Raw genomic sequence first — 16,822 nt, forward strand, 5'->3', positions numbered from 1 at the left:
TAGGATTTAAAGAGATTGGAGACAATAGTTAATGAATATGAAAAGAATACGAAGCAGATGATGAAAAATGATTCGAGCAAATTAGTGGCAACACAGAGCTAAGCGAGATAAAAATATCAATCAATAAAGAATGAAAGAAGAATGAGCAGGGTTAAGTTATTACACAAGCCAAAACTAAGACAAATCAAACGACAGAACGTGAAAACAAATGTAAACAAGACAAGAGGAGATGATGAAGATAAAATGCATTGAAAAACTGAATGCTAGATTAGTAAGCAAGAGACAAAAAAAAAAGATTAAAATGCAATTAGTTTACAGTTTACAGTTTTATAATAACTGAATTAGTTTACAGTTTTAAATACAATTAGAAATATTTGCTACATTTTAAACTCACATCTAGTAACAATTTTTTTTCTCATCGGTTTGTACTAGTTAGTCACTAAAATATAGTCTTTCTATGTCATAAACTGAGACTTAATATTCAGTCATAAATTCGTTAGAATTTCAACGTCAAACTGTTTCACAATTATGTCACGGCTATTACGTCATCTTATTTTTATCACATTTATGTCACTAGTCGCAACCAAAATTAATTACGACATAACCAGTTACAATATATATTTATTTTTTTTTGAACTGAACCAGTTACAATATTGTGAGGAACTATCTACAAATTTGTGATTAAAATTACACATTTGTCTCTGATATGTCACAAATTTGTTACAATTAATTTTAGTCTTAGAATCCATCACAACATGTTTATTTTTCTTTTATTGCAACCATATGCATCACTTCTCTTTGTTCCACAATATTTTATTCACATTTATAATTTATAGACAATTATTCACATGATCTATGCTTTCTTATCCATATTTTTTTAGTCCACAATCACACCTGATCTAAATAAACTAAAATAAGAGGGTAAAATATTTTAAGGTTATAACTAGATATTGACCCCCGCGCCCGCGCGGATGTATTTTTTAAAATAACATGATGCTATTTGTTTTTTATGTCACTATTTAGGGTTGGGCAAAAAACTCGAATTCGAAGAACTGAATCAATCCCAATCCGAATAAGTAGTACCAAATACGAACCGAAATTGATTAAATATCTGAATTATTCAGAATTTTGGTATTTGAAGAACTCAAACTTAATACGATCTGAACCGAAGTATTTTGGATATCTAAAATAGATTTATATATATATTAATTATTTTTAGATTTAATATATATAAAAACATCCAAAATATATATGATACTTTTAAGTTCGTTTAAATACTTGAAAATATATAAAAATAATCAAACTTAAATATCTAAAATAGTTAAAATGTACTCAAAACTCCAAAAATACTTAAATAATTATTAATTCTCTATCCAAATATTTAAACCAAATCAATTTAAATTGGTTATCCAAATCCTAACCGAATCCTCAAAGATCTGAACCGAACACGAACTCCCAAATAGACCCGAAATGACTCGAACTCCCACCCCTAATCACTATTATATATCTTATATGTGTCATCATAGGTTACAAAAATATGTGTTATCATATAATTAATCGTATTTTATACTTACCATCAAATAGGTTTTTTTTTATAATTAATAATATTTTATACGTACAATCATATAAATAATCACATATATTATATTTTAAAATTTCAATGTAAAATATAAAAACTATAATTTAAGTTGGTGCTTGAAATTGAGTTTTGTATTGTATTTTACTTATATATATTGAAAACTTTTTTATAATGGTTATTGGAAAATATGTTTGTAAAAATCAAAATTTTAATATATGTATATTTTTGAATGAATTTTTGATATAAATCAATTTTAAATTATTATTTTGATTTGAATATGTATATCAAGTAACATAAATCCATTACTTTTTAATATAATGTAATGGACTTCCAATTTTTTTAATAGCATAAGCCCATTATTTTTTTTTCCTAACTTACTGCTATCCATGTTTCCGAACAGCACTATTTTTTTTTTAACTGTTATCTATGTTGCCAAAAAAAAGCTTAAAGTATTTATATTTTAACAAGGTAGATACATCAATAACCACATCCATATGTCTATGCTGAGCTGTGCTCACATGAGGAAAAAATAAACATTGGCCTAGGACATCAATTTTTTTTGTAACGTAGCTTAAGGGCATGCATATATAAAAAGTTTAAAAGCATTTCTTATGTTTATTTCACTTAATCCTCTATATATATTAATAGAGAAACATTTAAAAAATTATAACATGTAGTTTGTACTAACTAAAAAAATAGCATACTGAGTTGTCACGTAATTAGAATGCTAATTTTGTTTACGTGGCAGCTTGAGAATTAATTGATAATTTTGTTAGTCCGAAATTAAATTGTCAGGGAATGTTATATTATGTAGTATGTCCATTATAGACCATTCATTTATCAAATTGAAATTATTATATATTCTTTCCTTAAATAAAACCTACGGAATTACCTAATGTGATTAAGATATATATGACAATTAATGATTTTATATAATAAATAATTGCTAACAATCTCTATACTTTCTATCGTTTTTGTTTAATTATATATTATTAAAATAAATTACATAATTACATTAATCATATAATAAAGTTTTAGATTTTTTTTTGTATATGTTGTATTTTGAATTTTTTTTAAACGAGTATAAATTACTAAAACTGTTAAAACTCTCACATATACTTTTGTGATCAATGTTTAAATTTTTTTTCTATAATAAGATACAAAAACATTTAACAGCATATAAATAAATAATTTTATTTTAATAGGTGTTTATGTTTATATATATTTCATATCGTTTAAATTAAACTCTACATCATATAAAAATACATATTTATATTTTGATATCTGCATTGAACATATATTGAAAAGTTAATATTTTAATTTTGAAATCTACATTGTTTTTTTAAAATGATTATAAATTATTGAAACCACTAAACATTCCACATTAAAAAAAAAATCATTGGTGTAAAATTTTGTTACACAAATATGCAAATAATCATAAAATAACCTCATTTAATAAATATTCATATTAAAAGTATACTATATATCTATGTTAATATCATTTAAATTTAATTATATATCATATACGATAGATAAGATTGATTGTTTTGATTTATTTATCCTAAAATGATTGCGAGTAAACTAGAGCGGTCGTTTGATTTGCGCACACCAATTTATTACATAATAGTAACTTATTTCTTAGTTATTTAATATATAATTATTATTTTATTATTTCATAATACACAGAAAAACATAAAATAAGTAATAAATATAAAATATTTATTCTGTACAAGGCGCAGATCTTAACCTAAGTATGTGTCTCTTTAATAATTTTAAATTTTAAACATTTTCTAAATCTCAGACCAAAACAAAAAAAACAAATGAGAATAAACTAAAAAATCAATATTTATATCGAGCAATAACCAAAATGAAAAAAGCAACACAAAAATGAAAAAAATATTAAAAATAGATAGGATTGGCACGTGAACGTAAACTTTTCATAACCATAATTAGCTTTTAAATTGCTAAATCATGATATAAAACCGAGCTGTCATAGTTTCATTATAACCAAATAGTAGGCCTCAGATTCTTCGGCCTAAACGTTAGGTTCTTATGCGATAAGTAATTTTTTGACCTAAAATGTTTTTAAAAATGAGATCAGCTCATCACTAAACAAATTATGTAATTAACAAAAAAGTTTTTAAAAAATTGTTTAAGGGCCAAAAATATTAATTCGATCAAGAATATAAATTTTATTTTTCCATACGATATTTCTTAAATAATTTTTATATAAATTCACACTACGCAAGGCGCATGTCTTATCCTAGTTAGATATTATATAAAAAAAACTATTTAACATAGCCTCATTAATAGTTTAATGGGTAAGCAAAAAGCCAAAACATATATTAGAATGAAAACATGCATGGGTTTTTAAGAAACCAAACAAAATATGGAAACAATTGTTTTCCCAAAAATCCGCGTAAATGATTTGTTCTATAGTTTTCTTACATTTTAGATTAAAAAGATGTGTGTTCTATGGTTCTGCTAAACTAAACTACAGTAGCTTTTATAATTGTAGATTCATAAAAATAATATTTCTCTATCGCTTTGGGCATCTATTAGTGCCCGCACGGCTCTGTGTCTATGGTCCATAATGTCATTGACACACTTATGATCTGCAAACAACCATCCACACATAAGCCAATTTTCAAAAAAAAAAAAAAAACAACCATCCACATATCCTTTGTCTACAAGTCTTTTGGAAACAATCACACTTTTCTCTACATCTCATTTATAATTTATGTGTTCACAATTCATGAGTTCACATTTTTTCTTTATTCACAACATATATGTTCACATTTTATTTGTCAACAAACACTTAATCCATAAATTTATTTTTTACGTTGATATGTAATACAGATATTTATCACAGTACATTTTTATTTTTAAGTTTTTTGCTTTCTTCGAGTTAATTTACGTTCGTTCTTAAGTTCTTTGCTTTGTGGCACCATGGTCCCCTGATTGTCACAGTACATTTTTATTCTTAAGTTCTTTGCTTTTTGGCACCATGGTCCCCTGATTATTCTCCAGACGAATCACCACTTACGAGTGCAATCGTTCCAGTCGAGATGCGCAATGTTCCGTATTTGTTGTTCAACAATGAAAGTCTGAGTCGTATCACTACGGCTGTTGGGAAACCTGATTCTCTTGCTCCGGAAACTGAGCGTAAGGAAAACTTTGAGGTTGCAAAATTGTATGTCAGGGTTGATCTTACTGCTCCGCAACCTCACAAAATCATCTCTGGCTTCTCTAACGGTAGGGAGGTTCAGATTGAAGTCTCGTACCCGTGGTTACCTGTTAAATGTGATACCTGCATGAGATTTGGTCACAAGACTGATAGGTGCCCGGCTGGGGTTTTTGAAGGTTCGTTCGGTCAAGTGAAGACTAGAAAGTTCGTTGCTGAATCAGCTAGAAGGAGATCAAAATCAAGACCAGGCCGCTCCAGAGATAAATTGGGTAAAAAAGCTTGAGTCTCGTTATGTTCCTGTGGTTCAGGTCAAAAACAACAACAGTGATATTAATGGCGCTGCTGCGGTAGCACCCGCCAGCGAACCAGTAACAGAGATGGAAGAAACTACTACCACAGAGCCTTTGCAGGACGGTGAAGTAGCAGTTCTGGAAGAGGGTGAAACGGCAGCCACGAAGTCAGTTCCTGACGTGGAAGTAGTCAGTACCACAGAGTCTCTGCAGGTCAGCGCTGAAGTGGGTTTGGAAGAGGGTGAAATTTGTGAGGAAGGATCTTGTCAGGCTGCTACAAGAGTTGATGTTCCAGATCAGAATCCAGAGGCTGTCCAGCAGGATCATCCTACTAGTAATGCAATTATCTCCGATGAGATGCTTTCACTATCTTCTGATACTGCAGTTACAGTTAATGGCGCTAAGGTCCCTCAATCACCTGATGATGGCTTCAACACTGCTCTCCCTGGTGTCGTGTATGAAAGTCTCATATCTCCAGACCCTACGAATGTCTCAAAAGTATATGATAGTGTACCTGATACAGGAACATCTGTTGAGGATACTAATCAGAGATTGCCTGCTGATCCGGGTATAAAGCAAGAACATAACGACTATCCAGCGGAGGATAGAGACAACCCCTTCCTCCTGGTTAACAACAGGAAGTGTGGCCGCAAGGTCACCAAACACTTCTAAAATCAGCAGATACGAGTTTTTTTGCGTGGAATGTTCGCGGACTGAATAGTGATAGACGCCACACTATGACCAAAGATTGGATTAATATCCATAGGCCAGTTTTTGGAGCTTTTTGGAGACTCACATTTTGGAGAGTAATAAAGAGAGAGTTTTGGGAGCTATTCCTAGGGGTTGGAATTATTTTAGTAATTTTGAAGCAAATGACTCTGGCCGTATTGTAGTAGTCTGGGACCCGACGGTTACACTGCTTATATACAATGCAACAGCTCAATCAGTCACATGTGGGATCACTATCCTGTCTCAGAACATTACCCTTGCGGTCACTTTTGTGTATGGGTTTAATTTGGTTGAGGATCAGAGGAGTATCTGGACTAATCTTGCTGACCTCCACGATTCAACACCGGTTTCAAATCATCCCTGGTGCGTCCTTGGAGATTTTAATCAGATGCTGCGGTCTTCTCATCACTCAAATCATCTCTCCTCGGTCATTGATGATTCTGCGATGGATGAAGCAAATCTTGGAATGCAAGATGCTCAGTTATTTGAAGCTCAAGCGAAGGGTTTGCCTTTTACTTGGAGAAATTGTCAGGATGTTAATCCTATATCCACTAAGATTGATCACGCCTTCATCAACCAGGCTTGGTCTTCTTTTTCCCTGATTCTTTTGCGGATTATCTGGATCCTTCACAGTCAGATCATACTCCGTGCCTCTTTCGGATGCCAGCTATCAGACGGCAGGTCATTAAACAATTTAAATTCTTCCACCATGTAATAGACCATCCGGAGTATGCTGAGACAGTTCGTGAAGCTTGGAACTGTGGGCAGATTACGGGTACTGATCTGTTCAAGCTCGTTCGATCGCTTAAGCTGTTAAAGAGGCCTCTACGTAGACTTAATAAACGACATTTTAGTGGCATCACTCAAAGAGTTAAGGCTCAGAGGGATCGAGTGGATGAACTACAGAGGCGCCTACTTACATCTCCTGATACTTCTACTGCACGTGAAGAGCATTTAGAGCATGATAAATTAAACACTTTACTCAAGGCAGAGGAGAAGTACTACAAACAGAGGTCAAGAGTCAGATGGGCTGAGGTTGGAGATCGTAACACACCGTTTTATCATCGAATGGTTTCTCACCACGCCTCAAAAAATCACATTCATTTTCTTCAGGATGGCAATGCAACTTGCTGTATGCAGTGGACGATATTAAAGCTCATGCGGCAGATTACTTCCAAGGGATCCTTGGATCCAATGATCTTCCCGTCTCTTCGGCCATGACTGAGGAGCTAAGAAACCTGCTTCCATTTCGATGTTCGGACCTGCAACAGGACTATCTGAAACGTCCAGTTACCGCAGCAGAGATAAAAGTAACCTTGTTCACTATGCCGCTGAATAAGAGCCCGGGTCCTGATGGTTACTCTGTTGAGTTTATTCGGGCTTCTTGGGATACTGTGGGTGAGGATATAATCAATGCTGTGAGTGAATTTTTCAGGAATGGTCGTCTCTTAAAGGATATGAACACAACAGCTATAGCGTTAATTCCGAAGAAGCCTCAAGCTTGCTCTTTAGGTGACTACAGACCCATCAGCTGCTGCAACATTGTTTATAAGCTTATCTCCAAGATCGTTGCGAACCGACTCAAGCCTATCCTGTCCAAATGTGTGAGCCCAAACCAAGCGGCGTTCTTGAAGGGTCGCAGTCTAGGGGAGAATGTTATACTAGCAACCGAGCAGATAAAGGATTACAACAAGTCTACCTGCCACAAGAGTGCTATGCTTAAAATAGACCTTCGTAAAGCTTTCGACACCGCCTGTTGGGACTTTGTTATTAAGGTCTTAGAAGCGCAGCAATTTCCGGCTATGTTCATCACTTGGATTACCGAATGAATCTATTCACCTAGATTCTCGGTTGCTATTAATGGTGAGCTAGCAAGATTTTTTGAGGGTAAAAAAGGTCTGCGGCAAGGTGACTCGATCTCTCCCTACTTGTTCATTATGCTGATGGAAGTACTATCTATTTTGTTGAACAAGGCTTAGGCTGAAGGTGCTTTTAGATTACATCCGCTATGCACCTCACCCAAACTCACCCATCTATTGTTTGCGGATGATCTCCTGGTTTTTCCTCAACGGCGGGTATAAAGAGGGTAATGCGCAATTTCAAAGACTGGTCAGGTTTAGACACAAATGAATCGAAATCTGAGATTTTCTATGGTGGATACACAGATATTCAAGCATCTGTTCTGAGTGATCTCTCGGGTTTTAAGCGTGGAGAATTTCCAACAAGATACCTAGGATTGCCCTTAAGCCCAAAAAGGATATCAGCGGCCACCTTGCAACCGTTTGTGGATCATATAACTGCAAAACTTCATTCCTGGACTGTCAAGGTTCTATCGTTTGCTGGCAAGGTTCAGATGATCACTTCGGTTATTTATGGCATGGTGAATTTCTGGAGCTCGGTGTTTGTGCTGCCAAAATGGTTTTATGCCAAATTGGATTCTCTCTATTCTTGGTTTCCTATGGAAGAACAACACTACTTCAGCCTCTGGAGCTAGAGTTTCCTGGTCAGACATTTGTAAACCAAAAACTGAAGGTGGCTTGGGTATTAGAAAACTTGAGGACTTTGAAATGGTTTTCAGATTGAAGCGGGTCTGGTTATTTTTCTCTGCGTCGGGTTCTCTATGGGTACGTTGGCTAACGAGCAACAGATTTGGGGGCATGAGTATTTGGCTAATAAATGACTCTCCGAGATTCTCAAAAACCGTTAGAAGCATGCTTGAGTTGAGACAACAGCTTCAGCTCTATCTCCGCTGCAATGTTGGAGATGGGAGAACGGCTCTGTTTTGGTACGATTACTGGACAGACTTGGGGCCTCTATATACTCTCTTCGGAAACTCGGGGCCTACGTCCCTCAGAATTCCTCTCAATGCTAATGTCTCCGAAGCGGTTTGTGATGGTCACTGGAGGTTACCGGCCGCACGCTCGGAGAACGCAGAGACGCTACAAGTTGTTCTGTCAACAATGAGTGTACCTTGTGATGCAAATGGAAGTGATGTTTACTTGTGGAGAATCAACTCTGGTGGTTTTGGTGCCTCTTTCTCCTCGAGTGTCACTTGGGAGAGGCTAAGAAATCCTAATCCTCGGGTACATTGGCACCGGTGGTTTGGTTTAAGGAGGAGATACCGCGCTGCTCCTTTATTACTTGGACCGTCTTCCTCAATCGACTTCCTACTCGAGACAGATTGATATCATGGGGATTAACTCTTCCTCCAGGTTGTGTTCTATGTTCTGATGCTGATGAATCTCATTCCCATCTTTTCTTTGAGTGTTCGTTTGCTGCTGTCGTTTGGAATCGTTATTGTGGCAGGTTCTTGGCGTCTCCTCCTTCCTATGTTGCAGCAGTGGTGGATCTTTCTCACCAGCTTCAGGGCCCTCATGGTCCTCGGGTTGTGGCAGTGTTGAAACTTCTAAATCAAGTCATTATCTACAACCTTTGGCGTGAAAGGAATGCTCGCATCTTCAGAAGCGTGTCGCTGACTCAAGAGGCTTTCTTCAAGGTGGTGGATCGCTGTATGCGGGATCGGTTGTTATCACTTCAGTCGCTGACTGCAGTCTCCCCTTCCCTGCTTGAGTTGTACTTTTGGTTCGTTTCACCCTATAGTTAATGCAACCCTCTCTAGTTATCTCTCTCTTTCCCTCTCTTTTGCTTCCTTTCTTGTAATAAGTTGTGTTTTTCACAACAATGTAAAACTCAGAAAATAGTTATAAATCTTAACATTTAGACCAAAAAAAAAAAAATTTACGTTCGTTCATAACATACTTCCAGCCCATAATTGTTCGGGACTGGGCTTCACGATACTTTGTTTACTTTTTTCATGTTGGTTCCCTCCCAAATCATTTGACTTGTGCATCATTATATGAATGAAATTTTGACAAAAGAAAAATTAGAAGAAAATAAGATAAATATAGAAAGAAACTCATCGAGGCAAATATTTGTTTTATACCTAAAAAGCAAATGTTATTGCCAAATTAGAAAAATTAGAAGAAAATACTATAAATATAAAAAGAAACCCACCCACTCCGGCGTACACGATGTGATTCTTTGTGATATTGATTATTTCATAGAGTACTCATGGGAGTAGAATGTCATTCTCTAAAAGCAACGAAAAGTACATTATGAGTTGAATGTTTCATAGAATATATGTGTAATGTCCCGATCGTCTGTGGCTAATGGGTCACCCATGTCCGCTCTCTCGGTCCATGGACCCCATTCCATCTGACGGACGGTTGTTAATTTTCCAAGACTCAAAATCATTGTTTACTGATCTTGCAATTACCACATGACATTTTCGCAACGTACTTGTTATGCCCCACGACAGGTCTCAAGACGCCTCTTGGATTAGAACCGAGACAGCTAACCAGCTTTGATACGACTTGTAACGCCCCGACCGCCTACGTCTAATGGGCCACCCACGCCCGCTCTCGGCCTGTGGGCCTATCCCGTTCCAACGGTCGGTCCGTTATTTTTTTCCGAAAACTCGAAATCATTGTTTACTGACCCTGCAATCACCACCCGATCTTTTCCCGTGTTTTGGCCTCACGCACACGGTATCACGAATCACTTCCCGATAGATCACCCATCCTTTCACTACTCCAGCCCAAACACGCTTAACTCGAGTTCTAAAGGGATGTGTGACGGAAAAGGTAAGTCAACTTTGGTGACATAGGTAGCCAAATCAATCTTCTTAAGCCTTTCCTTATCTCACAACTGGGGATGTTACAATTCACCATTTCTCAAAGAACGCAACGTCCTCGTTGTGCCCCACGACAGGTCTCAAGACGCCTCTCAGGTCAAAACCGAGATGGCTAACCAGTTCTGATACCATTTATAATGCCTCGACTGCCTACGGTTAATAGGCCATCCATGCTTGCTCACTCGGCCCGTGGACTCCATCTCGTTCCAACGGTCGGTTCGTTATTTTTTTCCAAATGCTCGAAATCATTGTTTATTGACCCTGCAATCACCACCCGACCTTTTCCTTGTGCTTTGACCTCACTTACACGATATCGCGAATCACTTCGGTCACCCATCTTTTCACTACTCCAGTCCAAGCACGTTTAACTCTGGAATTCTAAACGGATGTGTGACGGAAAAAGTAAGTCAACTTTTGTGATATAGATAGCCAAATCAATTATCTTAAGCTTTTTCATATATCATAACTCGGGATGTTACAATTTGTTGCCTAAATTCGGTTGAATATTTCATAGAATATCTGTTGCCTAAATTTTATTTTTCCCTTTTTCTGAAGCCTTAGACGTGTATAAATAGACATGATCACTTCTTCAAAGCCAAGAGACAAAACATAAGACTAGATCTAGCTAAAAACCTTTATCGCTGCCGACACCTCCTTGAACCGCCGTGTCCATCCATCCATCACGTCGCCTCAGCTGAGCAAGCCAGGAGGCTTTAATCTCAAACCACGAGAGCTGCTTCCCTCTGCCACGGGGCATCTCCAGGCATCATAGCAGGCTTCCTCCTGCTCACCAGAGCCAAAATCGGCTGCTAACTCGCCTCAAGGAGTTTGGTTAAAAACCAAAAAATTGATCAGTCTTGCACCGCAAGTCAATAAACGATGGGCCGTCATCGAAACCCCTACAGCCCTACTCGTTAGGCCATTGGACTTCACCTCGGTTTCCGCGGTAAGCCGAGATCCTTGCCATGGACGAGCTACAAGGAAGTGAATCAAGCCTTGGGCCGCCGTTTGCGTGTCAAGTTACTCAATCCTGAAATCATTGCTTCACTCCCATCCTGAACCACCGTTCCATTACCTCGTCTTCTCCATATTAATATCAATTCCGCATCTTACAATTCGTCTCTCAAACCAAGGTGAGGAGGACCTTTTCCCATGACGATTTGTTATCTTTTCATTCGTCGAGTTTGAGGTTAAACCGAGATACATACGAGACGAGCTATATAAGTCGATTTTTATTTGATTGAGGTTTATGACTATACTTGACACTAGCTGTTTTCCTGCACTAGTGCAGCCATAAAATTTTAAATTTAAATTGTATTTAAAAATAATTTTTTTTTAATATTTTAGAACCAATATTTTAATATAAATACTAAATACTAATTTAATTAAACATAGAATTAAGATAAAATAAATAATTTGTTTTTTTTTGTCATCAAATAATTTGATTTATTTAAAATTATATTTAAGTTATATTTAAAATTATAATTTAGATAGATTTTCATTTATTTATTTTGGTTAAAGATATATTAAATTAACTTGTGTAATGTAAAATTGATAAAAAAAATTTTATAATTACCAAAATATAAAACTAAAATGAATTTCTAAAATTTGTAGATATCAAAAATAAACAAATGATACTACAATTAAAATTTTAAATTTTTTAAAAAAAGATTGTATAAAATTTTGAAAATATTGTTTAATAATAAAAAAATTATGATTATAAAAATATATTTAAATAATATTTCGAAATTTAAAAAATATTTTATATTTTTGTTATCGTATTATTTAATGATATATTTGAATAGATTTATTTTAATAATGATTTATGAGTTATTACCATATTATCAAAAGTTACCGAAAATTGAATTTAACATTAAATGTAGTTGTCCATGTCACTTTTAACCATAAACCATATCATCAATTTTAATATGTCATGTCATATTTTTTTGGTGAAAATGATTGTAGAGATGACATTTGTGAAATCATTTCACAAATAATATCTAGGGGATGTATTCTTGTAACACTGTTTTACTCGAATGAACTTTAAATCATATTAAGGATGATCTGCAGGGTCCAATAGCACCCATATAGCTGAATCCTGTACGGAGAAATCACTTAAGTGATTTTTACTTAGGTGTCATTCATATCTGAAGTTTAGAATTAATTCTCTTAATTTGATTGGTTGTTGGTATTTGAATTTTTATTTATTTAATTAAAATTTTAAAAATCAAAATAATCGTAGAACTACCTAATCTAATCTATATTACCATACACACAATTAAACATTTTAAAGATAGAAGAATTAAAATAATTTGTTTATAGAAAAAATTAAATATCATAGATTACATTATAAATTTTTTGAAAATACATATAAATACATATGATATGATATAAATAATTATATAAACGGTTTTAAACATATTTATATTAATAATACAATAAATCATAGATTACAGAAAACTAAGTAACCTAAACCTAATGATATTTTTATACTCACAATATGTATATTTGTTTTCTAAAAATGTGTCCAATGATTGCAAAATAGTAAAATATACAATTTTAAAAATATTCAGTCATTTTTCAGTGACAAATGTTGATAGTATAGTTGAATTATCACTTTAAAAAAAGATTAAAGTATTTTTATATTTAAAAATAGAAACTATATGGTAAGTATTTAAAAATAATATTAATAAATGAAAATATTTATTATAATATAAAATTAAAAAAATGGAACATTATATTGATATGAGACTAGAGTTAATATACTATATTAATATAATTCTTATAAATTTGATTATAATAAAATTATATGGTAAATCGCTTAAAATAATATTAATCAATGAAAAAGTTTCTTATAATATAAATTGAAAGTGGAAACAAAATATTAATACGAGACTAGTATTAAAACTACTGATATAGTTTTGATTATAATAAAATTGACATTCTTATTTTTGTAATAGGAAACAAAAGAGGATACATAAATAAAACATAGGTGAAAAATAAACATGAGTGAATAATAATAAAGCATGAGTGAAGAATAGGAAACAAAAGAGGATATATGTAAAGTACTCAAAATTATATAACAAAATTAAAAAATTATAAACATAATATATAATTTTCATAGAATGTTTATACCCGCGAAATCGCGGATAACCGCATAGTTTTCGTTGAATTATGACTGGATTTTTTTATACAAGCACTTTTAAATCACATAACTATTTCCTACTAACTTTAATTTAATAAAAATAAAAATATATATTTTAATTTTTGTTTATGTGTATGTCAGTTTGATTTTTTTTTGATAGAAGCGTTCATCTTTGTTAAAACGAAAGTTGTTGGATTTTTTTAAAATACAGTATTCTCAGTTATTATAATACTTACTTGTTAAAATTTACTAAAATGATTATTGAAAATATTCTTTTTACTATTATATAATTTAAACATTATAAAAAAATATTTTCTTTTCTAAAAATAAAACTGAATCAATATTTAATAATAATACTTTAATAAAAATTATGAATATAGTTAGTTGTTTTAAAAATAATCTAAGATTTTCTTATTGTGCAATAGAAATATATAGAAATAAAATATATCAAATGGTTGAATAATCTAGTGTGAATTGGTGCATTGTATTAAAAATGATGTAATCTGTAAGTAATGACCAAACTACCATTGATGAAACTCTGGTCATAAATTATTGGCACTTTCATTATATACCACGTGTAAGATTATTTTCATATATGCTGATTTTGTTTTTAAAAAATAAATCATGTATGTAACAGTTTATTATAACTTTTTATCAAAGTAAAGATAAATAACCAACAATCTTATTCTTTTTTTTTTTTTTTTGAAAAGCAAATATATAGGTATATCCTAGATTTATGTTTTCTCGTGATGAATAAGCAAAATATCTAAGTAACCAAACGCAAATAAAATCCAAGATAAATAATTTTTTTGTTGAAAAATCTTTGTGACTTCAGTCTCAGTTTGATTCCAGTATCCAGTCTTCGTCTGGATGTTATAAAACATATCTCTAGAACAAAATCTAGAGAACTTGCTTGACAAGTTCTTACGTGACCAAATAGGTCAACAAGGTCACAAATCAACGTAGGCCAGGTCGTATAAGCGACCAAATGAGCAGTCAACACTTCTTCCCCCGTTGCTTTCGTCGTTGCGTCGTTGCATTTATTTTACTTTCAACCACATGCCAAAGCATTACTAGCTATAAGTTAGATAAAGATTGACCCCGTTACTCTTTCAATGGTCGTCGCAATTCTTTTTTCTATTTAAAAATAGAAAAAATATGTGGGTCATAATACTAGATTCCTAGTAGTTTCCTATGCAATTTCTATATAATAGATATCTTATTACTTGCAATTGTCATCAAGAAGGTTCAACATCTCAAACCATACCTCATCTCATTCTTTCTTTAATAAATATATATCGGAAATTTCTAAAGCTTTTCTATAGTTTTCTACAGCCATGGCCGCTAAGGTATCCCTTTCTTTCATATTTTCTATCTGAAATTAGTTATATTTAACTTAGTGATCTTTGATAAACCTTTATATATATAAACCATTTAGTCAAACTTATTTCATAGATATATAATTATAGCCATACTGATCTCAAGTTTGAAATTACAGAAAGCTGTGTTGCAATTGAGTGTCCACGATGAGAGAATCAGAAAGAAAGCGTTTGTGACCGTCTCTCGATCTCAAGGGGTTACTTCGATAACAATGGAAGACAAAACAGGGAAAATGACAGTAGTTGGAGAAGTTGATACACCGGTTCTCGTGATGAAGCTAAGGAAACTGTGTAATGCAGAAATCGTTTCGGTTGAAGTTGTTAAACCACCTGAGAAAAAGCCTGAACCAGCGAAACCGGCTCCAGCTAAACCTGATACGGCTAAACCAGCTGAAATTGTTGCTTTTCCAGTTACGGATATGAACTACCCGTACCAATATTATTCGTCCTATGCGAATTCGCACTATCAGCCATACGGGAATTCTAGAGTTGTGGTGGAAGAACCAAATACTTGTGTGCTTATGTGATTTAACTAGCTAGAATTATTTTAAGTAATGTTAGTTGTGTAATACTTAGGTTTGATGGGAGTGTTTTTTTTTTTTGTGGTATTTTGTAATGTACATTACTCGCGTGAGCTCATTCAAGGGAAACAAATCATTTATATGTGTGATAAAGTGGAGCTTTAACACTATGTTAACTTAAAAAAAAAAATTTACAAAAAAAAAAACTTTAGACTACCAACGATGAATTGAATAAAATCCATACGACTAAAACTACTCTACTACATTTTCAAATGATACACATACGGGTTACTTCGCCTCTCCGGACTCAACACAGGAGAAAGATACACGGACGAGTCTCTAGTCATAATCCCGGAGCCGACATCCGCGTCGCTGGCTTGTCTGGTTAATTGGGTTGGGAGACCCAAAACTCCATGTCCTCATCACCGCTGCATCCTCAACTTTCAATGAAGCTCGATACTTTACCAAAGCGGGTTTGTGATGGTCGCCGATCAAAGTCAATGAAGCTCTAAAACCTGTGCAAGATATTATATATGCTACATTTGAATTCTGCATTATAGTGACATAGTGTCTAAATGGACAACAATGCTAATATCCAGATGCAGCGTCTTAATAGAGAAACGAACAAGGCTGTAATAAGCTCAATTATTTTCTTCTTTTTCTTCGACCCCATAATTGGTCTGGGCCAGACCTGTCTTCATGATACTTTGTTTACTCTGTTTTTCATGTTGGTTACCTCCCAAATCATTTGACTTGCATCATTATATGAATGAAACTTCGACAAAAAAAAACTAGAAGAAAATAACTATAGAAAGAAACTCATTGAGGCAAAGATTCGTTTTACACTTTTAAGCAAATGTTATTGGCCAGACTGTAGAGACATTAGCGTTGCAAACTCTTTGCTCTTCCCAATTTGGGACATTTTTCAAAATCCCACAGCAAGGTCTTGTGAATTACTGCACCAGAATATATTACAACGCTAAACTGGAGCTTGAGGGTTAAGACAACAAAAAAACAACGAAAAGTACATTATGGGTTGAACTTTTCTTCTCTATGTGATGTAAATTGATATATGAAACTCACCCACACCGGCGTACACGATGTGATTCTTTGTGATGTGAATATTTCATAGAGTACTCATGGGGGTAGAATGTCATTATCTAATACAACTATCTCGATTCCCACCCCCTCCCTCCTACACCACTTAGTTTTCTTCTGAACCGGTTTGTTTTAGTAAAGTCTTGTCTGTTGCCTAAATTTGATCTTTCCTTTCTTCTAAAGCCTTGGACGTGTATAAAT

General features: G+C 33.8%; 2 protein-coding genes and 1 pseudogene across 2 annotated transcripts; all 3 read left to right on the top strand.

Moving 5' to 3' along the window:
• The first annotated feature begins 4,647 nt into the window (after positions 1–4,647).
• On the top strand, positions 4,648–7,614 carry LOC106314861. Its single transcript, XM_013752673.1, has 5 exons — positions 4,648–4,956; positions 5,075–5,710; positions 5,823–6,288; positions 6,366–6,830; positions 6,899–7,614. The coding sequence occupies exons 1-5, from the start codon at positions 4,648–4,650 to the stop codon at positions 7,612–7,614; spliced, it is 2,592 nt and encodes an 863-aa protein (XP_013608127.1).
• Positions 7,615–8,462: 848 nt separating this feature from the next.
• LOC106314862 lies at positions 8,463–9,389 on the top strand (annotated as a pseudogene).
• Positions 9,390–14,837: 5,448 nt separating this feature from the next.
• LOC106319125 lies at positions 14,838–15,663 on the top strand. The gene is made up of 2 exons (XM_013757365.1): positions 14,838–14,972; positions 15,122–15,663. The coding sequence occupies exons 1-2, from the start codon at positions 14,961–14,963 to the stop codon at positions 15,527–15,529; spliced, it is 420 nt and encodes a 139-aa protein (XP_013612819.1). The 5' UTR covers positions 14,838–14,960; the 3' UTR covers positions 15,530–15,663.
• The last annotated feature ends 1,159 nt before the right edge of the window (positions 15,664–16,822 follow it).

This window comes from Brassica oleracea, chromosome C9 (assembly GCF_000695525.1).
Source record: "Brassica oleracea var. oleracea cultivar TO1000 chromosome C9, BOL, whole genome shotgun sequence".
Lineage (NCBI taxonomy): Eukaryota > Viridiplantae > Streptophyta > Magnoliopsida > Brassicales > Brassicaceae > Brassica > Brassica oleracea.

Bases quoted from the DNA above. Each gene is read 5' to 3' on its own strand.
- LOC106314861 (XM_013752673.1), top strand. From the start codon at position 4,648: ATGCGCAATGTTCCGTATTTGTTGTTCAACAATGAAAGTCTGAGTCGT. The intron at 5,711-5,822 runs GTCACCAAACAC...TAATATCCATAG, and splicing joins ACAGGAAGTGTGGCCGCAAG to GCCAGTTTTTGGAGCTTTTT. The intron at 6,831-6,898 runs GTAACACACCGT...CATTTTCTTCAG, and splicing joins ATGGGCTGAGGTTGGAGATC to GATGGCAATGCAACTTGCTG.